At 36.0% G+C, this 23871-nt stretch overlaps 1 protein-coding gene across 1 annotated transcript; it reads right to left on the reverse strand.

Moving 5' to 3' along the window:
- Positions 1-5952: 5952 nt before the first annotated feature.
- Positions 5953-7261, reverse strand: LOC109814586 (small ribosomal subunit protein eS27y). Its single transcript, XM_020379044.3, has 4 exons — positions 7105-7261; positions 6714-6815; positions 6558-6586; positions 5953-6457 (listed from the first exon to the last, which is right to left on the reverse strand). Exons 1-4 carry the CDS (start codon positions 7105-7107, stop codon positions 6331-6333), a joined length of 261 nt encoding a protein of 86 aa, XP_020234633.1. The 5' UTR covers positions 7108-7261; the 3' UTR covers positions 5953-6330.
- Positions 7262-23871: the final 16610 nt, after the last annotated feature.

The following is a 23871-nucleotide window of genomic DNA, read 5'->3' on the forward strand; positions in this document are numbered from 1 at the left end:
TTCTCCTTTAATTGTGTAGATTTTATTTTCTTTACAATTTTACTGTTTGTTAAACACTTTAGTAAAAAAGTGAAGTATTATCAAAATATTATCAATAAAATAAGGCAAACCATCAAAGAATTTATATTAAAATGTAGTATTTTAATGGTTTAACACATTTGTAAAATGATAAATATTATGTGAAAACAATGTTATTAAAATCGGCTTGGATCAATTGGTTGAACTAGTTAGATCAAGAACTAGTAATACAATAAATAGTAATGTAACCAACAAATCATCAACTCATCATTTTAGGTTGACCTATTCAACTCGACCCATTTCTAGTGAGCTTAAAAAAATTAGTCTAATCTAGCCACCATGGATTGATTGGTTAAACGAGTTACTTCACTTTAATTTAAAAAAGTAATGTATATATTAATTTTTTTTCTTAAAAATACTCATGTCAAACTAAAAATAAAAGCTATTTAAAAAAATATGTTTTTGACTAATTTCAAATATTAATTTGCTTAAAAAATCTATTTAAAAGAAAAATATTCTAGAGCAATTTTTTTTAACATATTAGTAATAGAGATTAGTCATGTTTACCTTTCTTGTTTCCACTTATTAAAAAAAAATCCCTTGAGTAGGGTTTTATTTACTTTTCCACATAATAAAATAAACTCTAAATGATAACATCCAAATAAAATCTAAATTATCTAAAACAACTACAATTGACAAGTTTAAAAAAATCTAAATAAATCATTTTAAACTCCAAATAAAATCTATATAAACCATCTAAAGTCTGAATAACAACATAAGTACATAACATGTAAATAAATATAATCCTAAAAAATAAAAATACAATCCATTAGAAAATCATTGTTGTCCTTGTCCACTGATAACATAAGTCTTGAAAGGATAAATCTATAACATCTTCATTACTTCTAACATCTCATTTATCTCCATCTACAATAAAAAAAAAAAAGTTAACTAATAATAATGAAAGATTAAGAAATAAATTAAATTAATTACAAAGTAGCAATAATAAGTTATACAAGTTATCAATATCTTTAAAATCATGCCACCAATTTTGAGTTAAATAGGTGTTTCAACATTGTCTAGAAAAATGGAAGAACGATATTTAGTTAACACAAAAGAACCAAGGATAAAAGTAGATTCACTAGCAACTGCAATGATTTGAATGTTTAGCACATCACAAACCATCTTAGAAAGGTTTGGATAACGGTCTCAAAGATCATTCCAATAACACAACACATCCAACTTATAAAAAAAATTGAATCAAGATTCTTTTCATCTAAATAAAGATCTAATTCAAACCTTCCAGTGTCAAATATGTTAGCTTAAATAATCAACAGATTCCAAAGACATTATAGGGTACATTAAATAAATAATTAATTATAAGTAATAAATAACAAGTAAATAAAAAGAAAATAATAAAAGTGCTTTAAAATTAAAAACATACATCAAATGCATCCATCACTTGCTTGTCATTAGTATAAGAAATGTGTTATGTTGGAGGAGAAATATGACAACATGAAATCATGGACTCATATGAATTTAATTGCCAATATTCTTTAATCATTAATTATTAATCTTTTCTTCACAAGTAGAAAGATCAAACTTTGAAGAGCAAAACTGAATTGCTTCAAACTTTATTCATGGTTTAAGAATAGTCCCAATAATAAGAATGTGAAAAGATTAATATCAATATTTACTAAACTTTTTTATCATATGTTTAATCATTTGATATCACTTTTGGTATTTTTTCATAGCAAACATTCATTTTTCCAAACTTGCATGAAGTAACAATTAGAAGTTGGATAAGATGAGTTTGAAATTAAATTAGTCATGACATAAGATGGGCTCCAGAACTCGCATTTTTTCGATCCTTTTCCATTCATCATTTGATGGAAAATAAACATAAGCTCTATAACAAATAGCCAAACTTTCAAAGGCATGTAGATATTTAATTGTACTTTCAAGCATAACATAGATAGAATTTCATCTAGTAGTAACATCCATCCTCAAACTTACCTTAGTATCAATATCCCTTACTTAAATAACATATTCTTTAAATGTAATTTTTCTAGCCTTTGATGCTTTCACATACTTGATATTCTAATCTTATGCAAAGTATCAGAAGCTACCCTTCAACCCTCTTGAACAATAATATTTAAGACATGAGCATTACACCTCACATGAAATTATTTACCATCACATATCAAACTATTTTGTAATTTCAATTTCAATAATATTTAACACTTGTTGTGGTGCTCTAGTTAAAAAATAATAGGTGTGAAACTCTTGGAGTGGATTTTGTTGAGTTTCATTCAAGTCCCTAGTTAATATTGGAATAAAGTATGAAGTCGAGGGTTACAACCCTTAATTGATTATTGGAAAGGTTGCATACTTTCTTGAGGATAGTTAGTGGGCTCATTCCATAAGTGACTCGGTAATACATGTCAAGGTCGTAATAAACTTATACCTAGCTACACTAGTCCTAACGGTGGTACCGAACTTCCCTAATGTAGGTGGCGACACTTGAGAAATCAGAGGAGGGAACAATATCTCATTTTAGTTGTCAATCTAGTGGATGCATTAGACATGAAAACAATCGAGTTGGTTCGATAAGATTAAGTCACTTAGACTGTTAAGGTATATTAGAAGATCTCTATAGGTGAATGCGTAGCAACACATTAGTTGTGGTGTGTGCATGTGATGTGATGTGAGTTAATTTTTTTCATTTGCACTGAATAAATACCTTATTGTATGGTATGATTATGTTGAATGTTTGAATTGCTTGGGTATTTAGCTTTCAAACATGTTAGTTGCTTTATAAATTGGTGACTAGTGTAAACCATGAGGTATTTAGAGTTGGCTAACATGTGAATGATGTGAATAGTATAGATATTTTCTTTCTATACTTGCATGTTATTGAAATCTAACTTATCTATATCTTTTCCAATTGATTTAGATTGCAATGGTCATGTTTTTCATGAGAATAGGAAAGGGTTACCTAGAGTGGATCTTTGGAGTTATTGCAAGACCATGTTGTTGGCGACGAAGTGAATAATTACTTTTGTTGGTTTGTATAGACGTTGCATGATCATAAACTTAAGATATTATATTCTACTCTTTTTATACTACTTTATATATATATACATACATATATATATATATATATGTCGCTTCATACTTGTATATGAAACTTTTTAGAAGTTTGAATAACATATGATATGATCACTTAATATTTTAATGAGCAAACAAGTAGTTAAAAATAATTACATAATAATAAGGATTAAAAACAATAATTCTAAATTTTAAAGGATGAAAAAAAAAATTTTATAAGAATTAAAAAAAATTACACTCAAAATATATTTAAGCTTAAAATGAAATAAGAAAGCAAACCAGTAAGAAAGCTAAACAGGTTTAAAGACTATACAGGAATGGCTTCTGTATTACATACATCAAATAAAGTATAGCCAACAGTACTTTTCACGTCTAGAAGCTTGTTAATATATAAGTTTTTATCTACATTATCATGAGATGAAACCTGACTGAAACTTGAACTATATGAAACTTTTGTTAAGGAGCATACGTATAACATTCTTGTTGCTATATGGTATACGCTTACATTCTGTCTCGTTTAAGTGATTTTATTAAAGTAAATTTCATTCTTTTCTATGTTAAATTAGCTAACAGGCTTAGCTTTTACCTTGAGCTGCTTTGAAGACAAAAATATTAGTTTAATAACAGAACGTGAGCCAGCTGGAAGCCAATCACTATTCCAAAAGGAATCAAACATTTTTATGATCTTACCCTCCTTTTAACATTATGTTTTTAATCTTCGCAGATACAGTTAATTTAGTTTGTCTTTTAATACATTACCAGTTGTTACAAAATAACATATAACATGTGGATGTTATATTACTAATAAATTGTAATAGAATAGAATATTAATAGATTATTCCATGATTTCAATATTATTGGAGTGCAAGGTTGTGTTGTAAGCAGATATCTAAGTGGTGGTAGTGTATTACTTATTTTAAAAATGTGCAGAAGGTTCAGTATTTGTTGGTAGCAACTTGAGAGAGGGGAGGAACAGAAGAGATATATGTAAAAAAAATAAAAAAAAATAAAATAAAGACGTGGCAAGAGCAATGTGTTAAGTCTGATACTGGTAGGCTTACATAATAAAAGGATTTACCTGATACAGGTAGGATAGCATAATTAGCATAACCCTTTGTAGTAAAAGGATATTTTGTTTTATCATTCTTTTTTTTTTTCTTCTTCTTACTTTACTAATCCAAGAAAGCCTAAACCCTCACAATTATTTGTTTTCATTAACTATAAGAAGAAACAGTCAGAGGGTCCTAGTAATTGTGTCAGACTCTGTAGTGAAAACAATGGTTTTGTTTAAGGGAATAAGGCTGAAACTGATGGCTATCACAATTCGTTTGGTCTGATGAAACAGTTTTCTGAGTTTCAAGAACCAAAGATATATGTAAGAGTCGGTTTTAACAATTTTCCCAGTTTCGGCATTTGCAAAAATTTGTCTCATGTTAGTGTAGTAACAAAAGCTATATCTCTTCTAATGCATCAGCTACAAATGTATTTTAGATGATGTGTCCCTCACATCTTTCAATTCGTTAAAAACTAGCGTTTAAAAACATCATGACGTTAGGTACTCAAGACTCACTTGATTACCTGAAGCTTGCGTTATTAGAAATATCACACAAACTGTATATTTAATAAACTGCAATAATTACATCCACATGACCATTGCAGTTCAGTATAGACCACCCATTATCACAGTTAGGAGTATAGACCACTTACAATTTTGTTTATGTCGTTTCTATCTAGGCAGTATTAATTTTCGAACTATCTCAAAGTATTTTCTTCATAATTCATGCAGTGTGAAGATAGTATAGGTAACAGATTTTTCTTTCACCAAAAACTTGACTTACAATTTGTTAACATGCCACAAAATACCAACAGGGTGGGCGGGTGAAAATAAATCACAAGCTCTCAATGACTAGTATCAGATAGTGGTGTGCAAGATCTAGTATTTTGCTTAGCAGTGATTCTCAGCTATGAGATAGATTCTGCTTCAGATGGTCAAAAAGTAGTTCACGTGTATTCCCAATTTCATTTATATATTTACTAGAAAAAACTTCTTCCACGGTGTTTGTCTGTCCTTAAAGATCCTGATCACTCGAGTTCGTGCATTTGGAACCAACAGTTTCACTAGACGTAACAAAATGCAGCAAAAGTGCAAAACCACTGTTTTCATCCTAATAATAATACTGACTTATTAGTTATTACGCACCAACCAGCCAAGAATTTACATGCATTCGAATCCCAATTTAAATGTATTCACAGAGGATTGCTGCCACAATGGGCACAACTACAATCCTTCACACTATATATCACAAGGTTACAATTCTAAAAAACCAGTACTCAGTGGTTCCAAGGTGCTGTTTTCACAAGTCATGCAGCATGAAACAATTATATGCCTATACCAAAAAAAAAAAAAAACAATTATATATTGCAACAGTTTTAGTGCATTACCCATTCAAGTTACAGCAAAATTGCAATGATGTATAAAGCAAATCCCCTCCCTTAAACTGCAAAAACTAAGCAAGAAAATGGCAAGAAGCCCCTCATTGAATTGAACTAAAGCAAGAAAATGGCCAAGAAGCCCCTCATTGAATTGTTTTGTGCCCTACACACCTTAAAATGAGTGCGCCACATAGAATGAATACCCTGTCTCGTGGAATACTATGTCACCCCTCACTAAAGAGGGAAGCGCTCGGCCTTAGGCACATTAAAAAATCAAAGCTATGGATACAAAAACATGAAAAAAAAAAAAAAACAACTACAACAACAACAAAAATCAACGTTGAAGGAATCCTAAGAAGTTAACCAACAGAATGAAAGGACACAAATAAATAAACAAAAGAATAAAACTACATGTATTTAATAGAATCAATAGACAAGAGTCTAAATACCAAGCTGAAAATTCTGTCAAAAGAGCAGCCTAGCACACCAAATAATTCCAAATTATAATTGCTGCATGCCAAGATGATGGCTAAAATATTGTAGATACAGAACAGAACCACATAAAATTAAACCCTCAAACTCAACCATATCCAATTCAATAAAGAGAAATTCAACATTGGGTGGTACTAGTATGTCTTGCAGATGGATGAGAGAAATTGTCTTACAGCTTAACAAAATTCATGTATCATAACTAAAATCAATTCCATCTCAAAAACCTAACCAAAATTCTCCAATCATTGATAAACAAAAGCCTGGTCACCAAACCATTTAGTCTCCCTTCTTCCTAAATGAGCAACCCTCAGTTAACCTCGCCCGACCACCTGTTGGTTGGCAAAGCACGGTCTGGCAGTTACCACACACCACAACTGTCTGAGAGTGACTAAACACAGTGGTTCTACATCCAAATTCACAAAAATAAATTCACATGTTATTTTAAAAAATCATCATAATAATAATCAAATTAAAAAGAATAATAAAAGAAAGATCCCACTTACATGTTAAAGCAACCCTGGCACTTAACATCCTGCAACAAATAATCAAAAGCTTAGAAAGAATATTAATAGGACAATTTTGAAAGAATTAAAAAAGCTAACAGCAAAAGTTGTGTCCTAATCAAATATATTTCAAATAAGAATATGAATATCATATACCATGAAGAAAGAATTTGGTGACTGAACAAGACGCTTGAGCTTGTGTTTTCTCTTCTCCAGCTCAGCTGGGGGATTCAGCAAATCAATATCGTTTTGAAGAACCTGGGCATATAAACAATAACAAAACGATATACCATCATCTAAACTATAATAACATGCAACGGCCACTAAAACCACAAAATTAAAAAAGAAAAAAAAAATTGTCTCAACCATGTTCTCAAACAAAACAACTAAAAATCATATTTTTCAAAAGAAAGGAAAAACACGATCCTTCTCTCTTTTGTTTTGAAAGAAGAAAAAATTGCAGACAAGAATAAACTCGAAGCAAGGAAAAGAAACGACAGATATTGGAGAAACAATTTCAAACTAATTGAAGGATTAAGACACTGACCATTGTGAGAAGACCAAAAACCCTGAGAACCTCCAAAGGATAAACGCTTAACCTAGATTTTGCAGCAGCAGCAGCACGAAGACTGAAAGAAGAGTGTGACGGAATAAAAAGCCCTTAACCCTAGGTTTCACAACTAAGGCTCTTATTTGGGCCGGCCCAAAGTGAGCAAATGACATGGTTTTGTGTTTTTAACCAAAATCATAAATTTCAACTAAACATATAAACAAAATTACATTATTTTATTTTTAAACAAAGAAACAATATTTCACTTAATTGTGCTTTTTTATTTCCAAAGTATTGCAAATATGTGATTTTTTTATTAATCGAGTAATTTTAATTTCTTGAATTTTGTAATTGTATAATTTTGATCTTTTGAATTTTAATTGAATAATTTTAGTTTATTATTGACCTATTTAATATACATATATACTAGTATTTTAATTTATGCATTTCACAGACTAAATATTTATTATACATAACCAAAATTATAATAAATTATATGAAAATAAATACTATGTTTGAATGTATAAATTATATTTAAAATTAGTATAAATAGATATTTTAAATATATAAATTATATTTTAGATATTTAAGATAAATAAATATATTATTTTAATTATTAATAATTTATTTTAAAATATTAAAATTTCATTCATAAATAAATATGATAAATAAAAAAATTAGATTTATAAGAAGCATGTTCATGCCCTTAGTCATGTGATTGAATCTCATGTAGTACAAGTTAAAGAGAACCAAACTTATGAGAAAAGACTAGTTGTAATTAAAGATCACAGGGTGAAGGAGTTGAGGGGTAAGTCCATCAATCTTGTCAAAGTTGTTTGGGATATGGCCACTAGTGAAGTTACATGGAAGCTAGAAGATAAGGTCAGAGATCAATAACTATATCTTTTCCTAAGTAAGTAGTTTTTTTAGGACTAAAATTTTTTGTTGTTGGAGAGAATTGTAATACTACATGATTTATATGCTTTATTATTTAATTGTGTGATATATGTTGTTTTTAATGTTACTAAGTTGTGATTATTGTTGTTTTAAGACTCTAAGGGTCCATGGTCCATTGAGAGTTAAGTTGTTTTGGGTTGATTTTAGCAGAGGTCACGTTGACCAAGTTTGGGAGAAAGTATTTAATGTTTTCTTAAGACTTAAATGTCATAAGTTCATATTCTAAGAAAATCTAGAGAGAAGTTAGAGAGATAGGCTTTAGAGCTAGAGAGGGTCTTTTTCTTCTTTTGACTTCATAGAAGCATCCAAATCCTTCCCTCTAGTTGAGTGGTGGTGTTCAAGTGTAGTTCAAAACTTGGGAGTTAAGAATCAGAGGTTGAGATTATTGTATGGTGAACTCTTGAGGAACCTTCATTCTTTGTTGTTCTTCCTTCCCTCTTCCCATTTATGAATAATTCGAGGTAAGGAAAGCTTGTAGCTTGATAATTGTCGAATTGTAATTGTTGATTTCAGCTTGAATTCACCCATTTTGTGATTGTGTTGTTGATTTGACAAGTGAAACACTTGTTACTTAGCTTTTAGTTGTTTAGAGATAAATTGGTGATTTTAGATTATGTGATGGTTGCATGTTGCTCTTCTTGATGAATAATGTTAGAAAATATGGAATAACCAAGAGGGGGATTGAATTGGTTGGTTAAAAATTTCTTGCACAACTATCTTGATTTTGATAAGCTTTTCTAAATCTTTCCAAAGAAATGTATTGATCTATAGTTGTATATAGGATACTTAGTTCAGATTCAATGCAAGTCTAAATTCACTCGATTATTTATGTAGTGTTTATGCCTCACAACACATAACAACAAACATAGAAATAAAAATGTAAGAATGTAAAGTCAAGTATAGGGAGAGAGAAAAATGCACAATCAATTTTATATTAGTTCAGCCACATTCACTTGTGACTTACATCTAATCCCCAATCAACCTGATTGAGACTTTCTACTAATTCTTAATATTAGAAGTTATACAATCACAATACCACATGCAATACACTTATATACTATTAAAGAAACCACTTCTTGCACCCCAAGAAGCATTCACTTGTAGTACCCCACTACAAAATTATTTCTCCTTAAGAAAACAATTAATATAGAAGTTTAAGGAACGAATTCACTTGATGTACAAAACATATAAGAGTACTTGAATCAACCAAGTAGCTTATCCTTTCACTCTATGAACATGATGATCAATTCAATTCTTGAAATCTTTCTTGAGGTTATCACAAAGGTTAAAGAACCTCTTATTACAAAGAAAAATGTTTCTTAGAGAGCATTTTCGAAAAAGGTATCACAAAGAATCAAGTATCTCTGTTTAAAGTGTGAAAAATGATATATATAAGTTTCCTGACTAAAATAATCAATTTTTTACATGGATAATCGATTATTTTGTTCTTAACAATTCTAGAAATCAACCAGGAACAGTTGATTGATTATTTTAAGCAAAAAGTGATTATTCCATAAACTAGTTTCTAAAATAATCGATAATTTTGCTGAATAATTGATTATTAAACCAACTACTTCTCGGATTACTAAAAAATAGAGCAAATAATCGATTATTATTTAAGATACTCGATCATTTTAAGTAAAAACTTAATATCTTGATTTTTATACCATTTCTCTTTACAAATCAAATCTAACACATATCTAAATCATCAATGATCATCTAGATAGAGATAAAAGGCTAAGTTACTTACCAAGCACAAAACACACAAGCAACAAAGCTTAAAACACACAAAACAAGATGCAACTTGCACTCTTATCTATTAAGAGGCTCAAAACTCAAAGCAAACTACAAGTTGTACTCTTATCTTTTCAAGAGGCTTAATTGTAATCATCAAAATCAACTAAGACCATGTCTTCATCTTGAGTTTGATCAACAAATATTAGTTTCTCATGTAGTATATGTATTGTTTTGAAAGTTTCATAATAGATTAGATGAAAGATTTTAGTAGTTTGAGCCAAATCATGATCCTACTAGGTGCAAAAATCGCCTTCGCATTGAGCACAACTTCATGGTGTCAATGTAATGCAAGTTAGAGGATTTCTAGCTCAATAATGTTGGGTGTGGAATTAGTAGCATCGAGCATGAATCCGTTAAGGACTCTCTTAAGCATGGGTATTATACATGTGAAGCATGTTTTTAAGTTAAGTTGCATAAAAACTAGAGGAGATAAAAGTTATTTTTGAAAACTTAAATATCCCATGTGTGGATATCATTTGTAATGCTTAGAGAAGCCAAAGTTAAAAATCATTCAATGTGTAAGTTTTCTCCTAATTGGGCAATTGTTTTAAGTTGTCTCATCTAAGTTTTTCAATTGAAATAATATGGTGGAAGTCAAACCATATTTTCCATAAGTGGTCATTGAGTAAGGTACAAGGTTAGGGGCGAAAATTCCTAACTAAGTATTGGAAAGGTGCATATTATTTAGAGAGTAGTCAGGGAATAACTCCATATAGACTTAGTTATGCATGCTAAGATTATGGTAGACTCACACCTAAGTTGTTCTATCCCGTATAATAGTACTAGACTTTCTTAGTGTAAGTGGCGAAACTTGACAAACCAAAATAAGTTGTTAAAAAGGTTATCATGCCTAAAGTTGTCTATACTTGACTTAGAGATGACAGGTCAAACATTGTGATTTAGTAGGATCAAACCACTTAAATTGGTCACCCCAGCCGTAGGAGATCTTCATAAGTTGATATGTGTGATGATGTATTAGTTGGTTAAGTTGTCCAGTTGTATTTGAAGTTGCTAAGTTGATTTAGTTCATATTATGATGTTAAAGTTGTTTTCTAGTTGTATATGATTGAAATTGTTATTCTTGTTATTATGTTTTTAAGTTGGAAAGCTATCTTATATTTAAAGTCTTGTAAGTTACTTAATTCTTATATCTGTTATTTTCTTTCACAAGCTTATCTTTGTTTTCCATGTTGTTGGATTGCAAGGATCATACTTAGTATGAGAGTAAGTCAAGATTACATAGAGAGCATGCTTGGAGGCTAGCTATTTGGAGATAGTTTATTTTTGTTGAGTTGTTCTAACACATCAATTGTATAGAGACGTTTAATCGATGTTAGGAATTTTCTTATCAATATGTTGTACTTGATGTATATTTATATACATGTACAGGATTTTATTGTATCCTCGTAAGGAACTTTATGTTTTCAAGTCAAATTGACAAGGACTATTTTTATGTTTACTACATCCTATGCATATATTTATTGCATGAATGTCCAAATATTTTGCATGATGACCTTGGTATAATTGAATTTTTTTTATGCATTTTGACAGGTCATTACAATTTTATGGTATTAGATTAAAAATGAATATATTGTATTTATATGTAGAAGATGAACAAAAGTTATATGATAAAATTTTCTTAAATTTTTTTTTAAAAAATAAAAGTTGTATCATTCAAGAAATAGAGGAAGCAAAACTTCCGAATCATGGGTTACTGTAGAAGCTATCTGAGATTGGTAGTACTTCATCCAAACTTGATCAAAATAAGAAAATGTCAACTTGGCAAGACAATCAGCTAATATGTTTCCTTCCCTTTTGGTATGTAACAAAAAGCTATTGTTTGTATCAGTCAATATATCTTTACAATACTGGAAAAGGGCACCCATATATTTACAAATCTAGTTTTTTCCCTTCCTCCAACAACTAACAAGGAATTGATTGTCAGATTTAAAGTAAACATTAGAAGGAAGAAATTGGTTAAGACATATGAAGTTCCCATTTGAAGGTTATTCCCTTTACTAACTGAAACATCCTAAGTTTTCTAAAATTATTAAAAGGATGTTTTAATTAATTACATAAAATATTTTATAAATTTTTAATAATTATGAGCATTTTTAATTAAATAATAAATGTTTACAAAATTATTTTGTATAATATTTATTGAAGAAATATGCGCTTTTATGATATTTTAATATATATATATATATAATATATATATATATATATATATATATATATATATATATATATTGTTGGAGAAGTATGAATTAAGTTATAAGACTTTATGTATTTTTGTTTTATGTGTTATTTTATATTACATATATTTTATTTTAATATTTTGAGAGAAAAGAAGTGAACCTTAGTTAAATGTTTTACTATTGGGTTAAATGGGGGGTTAAGAGTTAAGAAGTGGGGTTACAAAACTAGGCGTGAGATTGCTAAAGATCCATATCCTTCGTCTAACGCTTATTGAGGTAAATAGGAGGATGAGTAGTCTCATTCTAGACGTGAGATATATGTTGGATAGTGAGATTGACTTCGATCTCGTATTTGTCCTTATATGTTGTGCATGGGAAATTTCAATTTTGTCTTGTAATATATGAATTTTGTTCAGTCAGACGAAGTAATTCCCAGTAATGTTTTGAATGAGACAAATATAATACATATTGTTATTTTTAACGAAGGCGTTAGTGTTTCAGAAAAACATAAGTACAAACAAGTTGAAAACTAGAGTATATGCAAGTACCACTTTCCACACCAGAACCAAGACAAAGTGAACTAAGTACCGGATGAAGTCTGATCAAAATAAGGATATATACCAGACAAAGCTACCCATAAACTACAAACCTTGCATTACAACAAATTAAACCCTTCCTTCCCAACACAGAGCACGAGCAATCAAGATAAAGGGTAAAAGCTACATGAAGCATCAGATGATACTAGATCACAGACGATGGACAATCAAGTCAAAGCATCCTAAATGAAGACTCAAATTTTCAAATGAAAACGAAGAATGCTGAAATGCGTCTGAATTCTACTAAGTCACAATGAGAAGTACTGCTTATCATCCACACTCTTAGAAGAACACATGAAGTCATCAAAAATAGAAGAAGAGAGAAGAGAAAAATGGACTAGCGCTTATCCACAAGTCAAAGTTGCATGCGTCAGAATAAGTACACCTACCAGTTAGTAAAAGATAGCATCCTTGTAGCTACAAAGCTAGGAAAATACAGATATGCCTAGGTAATGATTAAAGTCAGACATATAAGTAAATAAACAGTACAAAAGACTTCATGTAACACAGATTCGGCGAGCAAACATTTAATGCAAGATCAAATGCATTAAATACAAGATCTACGAAGTCTGGACGAACTGAATAAGAAAATTAAGCTAACTGAATAGATAAAGTATGATATATGCACCAGATGACTATGAGTCTAATATCAAACGAAGGTGTGTCAAGGACAAACTCCAGTGCAATGTAAGAAATTAGATGAAGCATGAATTAAATATCAGAGGAAAGTCAACTGCGTATCAGATGAGAAGACAACAAATATAAGAAGAAGCGCACTACCAAGTCGAAGTCTTGAAGTATCAAATGAAAGGGAAAAACAAGGCTAAATCAAGAAAAAAACAAAAATGGGTTAAACATCAAAGAAAGCCAAATGGTCAAACTTAGATAAAGAATAGTCAAGGTAAGACACATCATGAAGATCAGACAAAGTAAGCCATATGATAGATGAAGAACGACACAAGTTCTAGACGATAACAAATCAAATAACAAATGAAGATTGGTCAAATATCAAAAGAAAGCCAACAACGCATCAGAAGAAGATTGGTGAAATATACTCACTGCTAGCCTGAAGAGCCTGATTAAATAATACTAGGACCAATGAGTGAAGTTGACCGACCAGGAGTGGTCATGACCTAGGTGATCTATAATACTCACTGTAAGCCTCAAGAGGCTAATCAAACAATACTTGTACTTCATTGAACATCTAGTGGAACCCTTCATTTGAAGGAGACTAGACGTAGCTCAATTTGAGTGAACTAGTATAAAAATACCTGGACTACCTTTATGTTTCAGACGCACCTTTATTTGAATGTTTTAAAACACTAAAAACTTCTTCTAATTCTTATCATCTATTAAAAACTATTTTCAGACGAAAACCACACTTGTTTAATTTGTTATCCTAAAGAACAATTTTCGTTCAAGAAACATTTTCCTTAAGTAGACGATAAACTCCCAGACGCAAAAGTATTTTATTGAATCAATCCTAGGAAGTTCCAGTTTAGCATTCACTAATATTATTTTACTGGACAAAAAAAAGCCTTCTTGAGAAAATAGTCTTAAAATTCCTTTGTTCACATACACACATATTCAACCCCCCTTCTATGTGTTTTTCATCTAACTTCAAATTTGTATTATGTACTTTTCTTATATGTGTTATATGTGATGTTTGAATTATATGTATAGTAAATTTCCTGTAATTTGAATTGTTTGAGAATCTGTGAGTGTTTGTAATTTCTGTAGAAAATCCTTGATTTATATAGCAAAGTGAAGATTAATGCTAATTGCATGACTATGTAAAATTGATGTTGGATGTAATTGATGGTATATAGTGTAATATTAAGTTTTAATTGTGATTTTTATCGACTGGTTTGGAGTTCTCGAGTCGTATTATGTGATTTTCATAATTTGTAGGTTCCTTACGAACTAATATTGCGTTGGGTGTCAAATGGGTCTCATTGGACGCCATTTAACACTATTCTTGCACAATTTCACGCTGGGCATGACCTTGACCACGTTAGGTGCAAGTGTTACAGAAAGAGTGTTGTCCTCTCTACGTCGAGCGTGATAACATTAGAATAAGATTTTGTGATTTTGATATGAATTGCAACCCTTGATGTTATATTTCCAATTTCATTAGAAGTAGTGAGAAAATGTTAGACCGTTACATCTAGGGTGAAATGTTGCGATTTTGTACATTTTAAAAATAATACATGGTAGAATTAACTATTGAGAATCTGCGATTAACATAGAATTTGCAGATATTGTGTTTGGACCACTCAAGGTCATGAAAGAAGATAATCTTATAATTTTTTTCTTAAAACATTTCCTATATTCCATTTACAATACTCTAAATAAACAATTATGAAGATGAAGGAAAAGAGTAGACAAAGATGTAACAATTAGATTTTTTTTTATTTCTTGATTTCATATAAATACAAAATGTAAAACATTTAATTAAGTTTGTAAAAATATCAAAAATATTAATATTTTGATTTTTATATTAGAAATTTATTTATTTAATTATATTTTTAATAATGTAATACCCATATTATTTTTTTAATTATATTATATAGATAATTAGACTAAACTATTTTTTTAAGCCTAAACCAAGCTTATTTAAATAAATAGTTTTCTCTAAAAAATACTTAAACCTAACATTTTTATTAAATAAGTTATGTTAGGTTAAACTTTAAACAAGTCAGGTCATAGACTCTTATTTAAATTCTGACTTATTGTTATCCTTAGACACAACTATTTTTTAATCTTGAATTGGAATTACATAAAAAAAATTATTGTAATAAATTCGGAGAAAAATGGTAGGGGATTCGATAGATTGAACAAAGTTTTAAGCTTAAACCCCTTTTAAATAGCAAGTCTAAACTTTGTCATTACTATTTTACATAAAAAAAAGAAGGTAAAAACAAATCATAACTATTATTGCATGACAAAGGTAAATTAATATCTATATATATATATATATATTAATTATTTTTTTTTACAAGGGTAACTTCTTGGTCATGTTCTCAAGGCTAATAATATGTAAGCCACACACAATATGAAAGTGTAGATGTGCAATTTATAAAACAATGACATAAGCTCCACACAAATGTTACTACTGGGTGGGGGTGCTTTACAAATGTTAACAATGCACTGCAATGTAATGAAATGAAGTTGAAAACTATCTCATTAATGACAGGTTTCTATCTCACTGCAGCAGTGTATATTAATATTAGTCTCATTTCATCTGTTAGACAGAAGCAACTAGCAAAATTGTTATATAAAAACACGTAGCTAGGTTCTCTATACATATTTTCTAACAACTGTAGTCATTTTGAATTATCAGAAATTTCTTCTAACTATACTATGTTTGTTCAAGCTCGAAAATACATGTTTTGATCATGTAAACTTTAATGCAAACTCAGGATTATAAATATTTTGTTAATTTGTTTTATTGTGTATTGCATGGCTAGAGAAGTTATTGATATTTCTTCCAAAATACCGCGAGTATTTAAGTTAAAACAAAACTATAAAACCATCCATACCTAGTCTTTTAGCAAAGACAAACTAAAAGGCTGCACATTTAGTATCAACAACTTTCAAGGGACACAAACACAATAGCTTCCAACTACCATCATTATTCAACATTATTTCAAGATTCTGAAGATCGTTTACCAAACTTAACCAAAATCAAAACTTCAATCTAATGACACAAACTTTAGAAAGTAGTTATGTGAAAAATTAACCAGTAATTTAGTCAGCAATATTAGCCAATCAATGCAAAACTGCAGTTCCGGCACTTAAGCAGCTTATTGTTAAAATCAAGGATTCAGAATCTAGCACAAGTTGGACTCCTCTAAAACCAAGATCCCGACACAAATATAACTAGACCTTTCCAAATGACCCAATGCTTCAGAAACTAGAGGATTGGTAGCCATGTAAAACCTTTAGCCAATAGCCACTGTCTGCAACTATCCCTAATCAATCCACCATAACCAGAAGCACCAACAAAAGGTTTGCAGGCTCCATAAGAAGCTACTTTTACCCTCCTATCTTTCACCTCTTTTATCATTGTTCCTGTGTTAGGATACAGACTTCAATTATCCTTGTTATAGCGGGTCCGGTCTTGGGTCTAGGTCTTCTCGTTCCTCTCCGAGTAGTCCGAAGTGAGGGGGGATGCCTGCAATGACACTCTAACGCTCAAGTAAGTGCTCGGCGTTATAAATGCAGTAGTTAAAAGTTGGTTACGTACCTCGTTGGGCTCCTATTTATAGTGATTCTTATTAGGTCGTGATTAGGGACTGGGCCCCGGGAAATTAGGGGCTAATCCGGTGCATTACGTAAATTAACCTCTCCGTAACTATCCTGGTATAAATCTGTGACTTGGCCGAGCACACCGACACGTTCCGTTCAGAAAGTGAGTGGTCGGTGGTCTCGGGGGGTAAGTAATTGGGTCGGTCGGGTTGAGAACTCGGGTATTCGGCCTAGTCGGCCACCATACGGTATACAACCCCCGCAGCGTCGAGGATGAGAAAGACGAAGGTAGTTTAATTGTGTAGGGTTGTGGTTCTCGGCGTGGAATGACAGATGTTGCTCCCGACCGCTAGTAGTAATGTGCGTCTTTCTAGTGGAGTTAGTTTTACTGTCCTCGGTGGTCGTACCGGGACATGTTACATATTTATGGTCGTCGGCTACTATGCCTTTCCGACCACTATAGCTGAGAATAAGATCCTCAGGTAGTAATGGTAATAGTGGTCGAGCCCTAAAGTTTAAGGCTGAGTCGGTAAAGCTGACCCCTCGACAAGAGGAGAATCGTCGGTTCTGACATCTAGGGTTAGCATCTGCTGACCACTATGTGTTTAGTCGGATGAAGCCGATGCCGAGACCTCAGCGGGTGTAACCTGCCACGTTGGCCCTAGCGGTTACAAGCCCAACGGCTATTAAATCTGGACCGTTGGATGGTCCAGATCGAACGGTTGCGGTTTCGGGGCGTCTTTTCACCTCCCCCCATTTACCTTGCCTATAAATAGGGGGGTGTGTAGTTATTTACTCCCTATAAATTTCCTGAGGGCTCTGAAATTCAGATTCGTCCGAACTCACCGATCAAGGTAAAACTTTGTATTATTTAGTTTCTGGTAATAAATGGATAGAGGCTACTCCTCGGCTAGGAGTTGGACGTCATCAGAGGTGTCGGGTGCTTCGTCAAAGAGAGAGGGGTCAGGTTCGAGTGAAGTGTCAAGGCTGCCTTCGTTGCAATGTGAAGTGGTGTTCCCCTCGGATTTTACCGACTAAGAAATTAGTGGAGATGAGGTGGTGGAGGTGTCGCCCCCTGTGACTGTAGCAGTGGCCTCGGCACGCGCCAACGAGAAGGCCCCTCACGCTGGAGCGAGTGGAGATGATGTGGGTGTGCTCAGCAATACCCGAGGCGAAGCCGTGGGTGGTCCGAGTACTCGAGCGAAGGTGAAAATTGACTATGGCATGATTGAAATGCCCGGTTACAAGTGGGTGGACGGGGAGGTCGGCATATACTTATCGTCGTTCTCTGACCAAGGGCTACTAGACACGTTCGTGTCCTTAGAGAAGTGCTTCGGGAGCGGGGAAGATGAATTACCTTTATTTGCCGAGGCGTGCGAGGATGATATGCCGGACACTGACTTTGTATTCTTGGAGCCGGGGCCCGATGAAGACGATTATTTACACCTACATGTGCTGGTTCGAGGATCTCGGCATAAAGCTACCCTTGATGATTTTCAAATAGGGGTGCTCCGAGTACTGAACGTGGCGCCGACCCAACTGCATCCGAATGCTTGGGCAGCCGTGCAAGCGTTCCGGAACCTATGTCTTTGCCTGGACCTTACGCCCCGACCACTCGCCTTCCTTTTTTATTATATTTTTCGTTTGAGCAAACCGGTGAAATGGGTCTCGTTGGCTCGGGTTCCGAAGCGTGGGTTTCTGCGGGCGTTCACATCCTCGTACAAAGGGTTTAAGAGTTGGCTTCTTCAAAGTTCGTTGGGGTCGGAAATGAAGAAATGTTTTTACGACTGAGAGGGATCTGCGTTATTCCCTTTCTACTAGACGAAGCACCCGACGCGTTTCAAGGCGATGCCTGCGTCGAAGCTTCCTACCGAGGACAAGGAAATTGTGGAGCTCCTCAACCAGTTGCCAAAAGGGCTGCCTGTCCGAGGCCTCCCGGACATTTTTGAAACTTCACATTTTGAGTTTGCCTTACTAGGTATGTGTTTTAGGCTTCGGTAATGTAGCAGTGTTTTGAATTGATGTTAAGACTTGTTTTGTTGCAGGATTAATGGCTGGAGACGATCTAGATGTGACCGCCATGCTCGCAAACCAAGCAAAAGCTACTAGGGCAAGTGGTAAGGTGCCTCCTGCAAGGTTGACCTTGAAACTTCAGAGGGAGAAACCTCAAGGGGTTTTGATCCCTATTACAGATGCCAAGAAGAAACCGAGCTCGGCTAGGGTGCGTCCGGCTGAGCAGGACATAGAGCTGGACCGACCGAGCTCTTCGACCAAGAGCCATAAACAAACGACTTTGGAGCAGTCGGGATGTGGAGCTTTTGCCATCCTGGCGGTCATGGTCGGATCCAACTTCCTTGTACCGAACGTCCAACCCGAGAACTTGGTCAGCCTAGACCTCACCTCCGGCGGCAGGCTTCAGTATTTGGAGGGCATGTCCTCGGAGGCTAAATATAAGCTCTTTTGTGAGCTTGATTCTCGGACCTCTCTTATTGCTAAACATGTTATGATGAGGTCCGCCGTCTCAGAAGAAAGGCTCCAAGGGCAACTTAAAGAGACCGGAGCAACATTGAAGGAGGCGTTGAGTGACAACGCAAAAGCAACCGAGTCGGTGGAAGAGCTGAAGAGGGCCACCGACGCCCATAGGAAGGAGGCCGACAACTTGAAGTTGACGGTTCAGAAGATGAAGACCAAGGTCGCCGCTGCAGTCGGTAAGATTGCTCGGTTGAACGAGGCCGCTGCCAAGTTCAGAGCCGAAGCCATCGAGAAGATTCTCGACCAGCAAGATGCCAGCTTTCAACATGCTGTCCGACAGGCCTTTTATTTCTGTGAGGTCCCGACTGATTTCTCGTTTGATGTTAGTCGGGACTTCTATGGCAATAAATTCATAAGTTATGCCGAGTTCCCTCAGGGTGCCCAGCCTGACGAAGAGGCCCCTCGCCGAGGTATCTCTATTCAAACTAAAGTACCCGCGCCGAGGAAGGAGGAAGAGGAGCCGGTCATTGATGTGGTCGGTGATGGTGATGCGGGCGGTTTGACTGTTGCTTAGGGGTCGACATAGAATAGGAATAAGTTATTTTTGAGCTTTGTAACTGGGCCGTTAGTGTCTTTTGTAATTTGGCCATTGGTGCCGGGAAACTCTTAATTTTTTGTGTAAGTAGCCGTATATAGTCGGCCAAATTTCAATGACATTTTGATTGTTGATAGCCTAGTGATGTTAAATTATGACTAAATGTAGTTTTAACCAAACTGTGTGCTCGATCGGGGAGTTAGATTTAAGGTGTATTCGCCACGATTTGATACTTGGTTAGGTTAAGCGAGAGTTCTCGGTATGTGAGTGCTCGGCCAAAGCGTGTAGGGCCTCAGAGTGTTGGATCACGCGATTTAATATGCAGTGTTGGATCATGCGAGAGTACTCGGCTTGAGTGCGCTCGACCTAATCGTGCTCGGCCTCGGAGTGATCATCCAACACTAGGTGTACGTATACTTTGCCCACGTCAGGTATCATGGTGTACGACCAAACGAAGTGATCATTGATGGTGTAATGGTTGGCCGAGCATTTTGCTCGGTCTCGACGTATAGTGTTCGGTCTAGGCATTTCCTTTGAAGGAGTATGCGTGCGTTGCAGTACTCGGCCTAGGTACATCCTTAGCCGAGGAGGGTACTTGGGAGGGAAACCTGTTGGGCTCGAGTGCACGTTTTAGGTGGCAGTCCGATTGTTGCTCGGTGTCAGCGCGTTTACGTGTTGTAATGCTCGGCCTAGGTACATCCTTAGCCGAGAAGGGTACTCGAGAGGGAAACCTGTTGGGCTTGAATGCGTTTTGAGCGGTCGGTCGGGGATTGCTCGGCGTCAGCGTGTGTTATAGTGCTCGGCCTAGGTGCATCCTTAGCCAAGGAGGATTCTCGGGAGGGAAACCTGTCAGGCTCGAGTGCACATTTGAGTGGTTGGCTGTGGATTGCTCAGTGTCGGCGTATGCGTGAGTCGTAATGTTCAGCCCAGGCACATCCTTAGCCGATGAGGGTACTCGGGAGGGAAACCTGTCGGGCTCTGGTGCACGATTTGAGTGGTCGGCCAAGGATTGCTCGGTGTTGGCGTGTGTTATCCGAGATTAGACCTGCATGAGCGCGACAAAAACGTACGTACACTACACATGGTAAAATATGAAGCAATAATGAATATTTAAAAATGTCTTGTATTAATGGAGTGCCTCGTTAAAAACCTTGCCGGCCCAAAACCCTTCTTAGGGAAAAAAGAGTCGGTCAAGGAAAAGAGTGCACTATTACATCAGCTGTAATACATCTTTCAGTGTGTGGAGTTCCAAGTTCTCAGAATTGGTTCTCCTAATAATTACTCTAGCTTGTATGCTCCGTTGTTTCGGTTGTGTCGTATGTGAAAGGGTCCGTCCCAGTTTGGAGCGAGCTTTCCATGCCTCGGGTCCTTTCTCGCTTCACCTATGACTCTCCACACGAGGTCGCCTTCCCTGAATTCTCTTGGTCGTACTTTGGTATCGAATTTCCTCTTGTATCGTTGCTTGCAGGCCTTGGCTACCACTAGTGCTCGGTCTCGGATCTCTTCTATGACGTCCAGGTTGGCTCGGAGCTTGGCTTCTTTGTTTGATTCGTCGAAATGGGCTCGGCGGAAGGATGGTTCCCCTATTTCCACTGGGATCATCGCATCGGACCCATAGACCAAGCGGAAAGGGGTTTCTTGTGTATTCGACTGAGGCGTGCATCTATAGGCCCACAACACCTCGGGTAACTGCTCGGCCCATGCTCCCTTTGCCTCTGCTAGCCGCTTCTTTAGCCCTGTCAAGATGACTTTGTTCTCCGATTCGGCTTGGTCGTTCGCTTGTGGGTGCTTGACCGAGGTGACCTTATGTTGTATTCCTAGGCTGGCTAGGAACTCATTGAGTTTTCGGTCGATGAATTGAAGGCCATTGTCGGTCACCAGGGTTGATGGGACGTCGAACCGGGTAATAATATTCTTCCACAGGAATTTTTGGACTTGATGAGCCGAGATGCATGCCAGGGGCTTGGCTTTAATCCACTTGGTGAAGAGGTCTACAGCGACGATGAGGAACTTGCATTGCCCCTTTGCAACCGGGAAAGGTCCGAGTATGTCGACCCCCCATGTGGCGAATGACCATGCAGGGGGAATGCAATGTAGCTGCTCGGCCGGTTGGTGGATCAAGTTGTCGTGTTTCTGACATGGTTGACACTTTTTCAGAAAGGTTGTGCAGTCAGTGTTCATGGTCGGCCAATAGTACCCGGCTCGCAAGAGTTTGGCAACGGTCGTTCTCGCTCCGGAGTGCATTCCACAAATACCCATTGGTATGAATGTTTTGATTCCGGATCGCCAGTCTGGGGAGTCGCTCTGATTGGTGTGAACGGCGTCGATGCTTGCTACTATCTCCGCTTCGACGCTGGGGTGGTCGATTTCTTGCTGAATTATGGTTCTCAATTGACTCGATTTCTTGGTTGCGGCCAACCTGGCCAACCTGGCCAACTAGTCGGCTCGAGTTTTATTCTCGCGTGGAATGTGCTAGACCAACACCTCTTGAAAGTTTGCCTTCAACTTTTGATAGGCATGGTAGTACTTCATCATATTGTGGTCTTTTACTTGGAAGTTACCTCCCAGTTGCTCTGCCACAACCTTGGAGTCGGTTAGGCATTTAATTTTTGACGCACCCATGTCTTGGGCTAGCCTTAGTCCGGCCAACAAGGCTTCATATTCGGCTTGGTTGTTTGAAGCCTTGAACCAGAACCGCAAGGACTGTTCTAAAGTTATCCCCTTGGGTCCCTCTAGAATTACTCCTGCCCCGCTCCCCTGGCAGTTTGAGGAGCCGTCCACACAGAGGATCCACCAATGTTCTTCGAAATGGCCATGTGGGTGAAGTTCATTCACGAAGTCGGCTAGGCATTGGGCTTTAATCGGTCCCTTCGGCTTGAAGGTGATGTCAAACTACGACAACTCAACTGATCAAGCCATCATCCTTCCGGCTAGCTCGGGCTTGCCCAAAACCTTAGAAATTTGGCAATCAGTATGTACAATCACTCGGTGGCTCTAGAAGTAATGCCTTAGGCGTCAAGAAGTGTGTACCAAACCTAGCGCCACCTTTTCTATCAGTTGGTATTGGGTTTCAGGGTCCTGAAGTAGTCGGCTGACAAAGTATATGGGAACTTGGCTGCCCTCTCTCTCTTGTACCAAAATCGAGCTGATCGCTTCCTCCGATACAGCCAAGTACACTTCAAGCGGGCGTGAGGGGTCGGGCCTCGTCAAGATCGACGGTGATGCCAAGGTTGCTTTCAACTCTCTAAAGGCTTCTTCACATGTCTCGTTCCATGAGAAGGCCGAAGTCTTCCATAAAAGCTTTGTCACCAGGTTGATCTTGTCGGCTAGACGAGGGAGGAATCGGGACAATGCAACTAACCTTCCGGACAGTCGTTGCATTTCCTTGAGATTGCTCGGACTCTGCATGTCTAAGACAGCTCGACATTTATCCCGGGTTGCCTCTATACCTCTGGTCGATAGCATAAATCCCAGAAATTTGCCTCCTTTGACCCCAAAAGTGCACTTTTCGAAGTTGAGCCTCATATTATGCTTGCGTAGCTCACCGAAGATTTCGCCTAGGTCTGCTAGGTGGTCGGCCACCGAGTTGGACTTCACCACCATATCGTCTACGTAGATTTTGATGTTACGCCTTACCTGCCTCTGAAACACCTTATCCATTAACCTTTGGTAGGTCGCTCTGGTATTTTTCAGTCCGAACGACATGACTTTATAACAAAAATTAGCATTCTTAGTGATGAATGTCGTCTTCTCCTCGTCGGCCGGGTGCATCTTTATTTGGTTGTAGCCGGAGTAGGCATCTAGGAAGCTGAAGATAGAATGTCCGGACGCGCCGTTGACAAGTCAGTCAATGAAGGGGAGTGGATAGGCGTCCTTGGGGCAGGCTTTGTTGAGGTCG

Source organism: Cajanus cajan, chromosome 3, assembly GCF_000230855.2.
Source record: "Cajanus cajan strain Asha chromosome 3, NIPB_CcT2T_4, whole genome shotgun sequence".
NCBI classification, from domain to species: domain Eukaryota; kingdom Viridiplantae; phylum Streptophyta; class Magnoliopsida; order Fabales; family Fabaceae; genus Cajanus; species Cajanus cajan.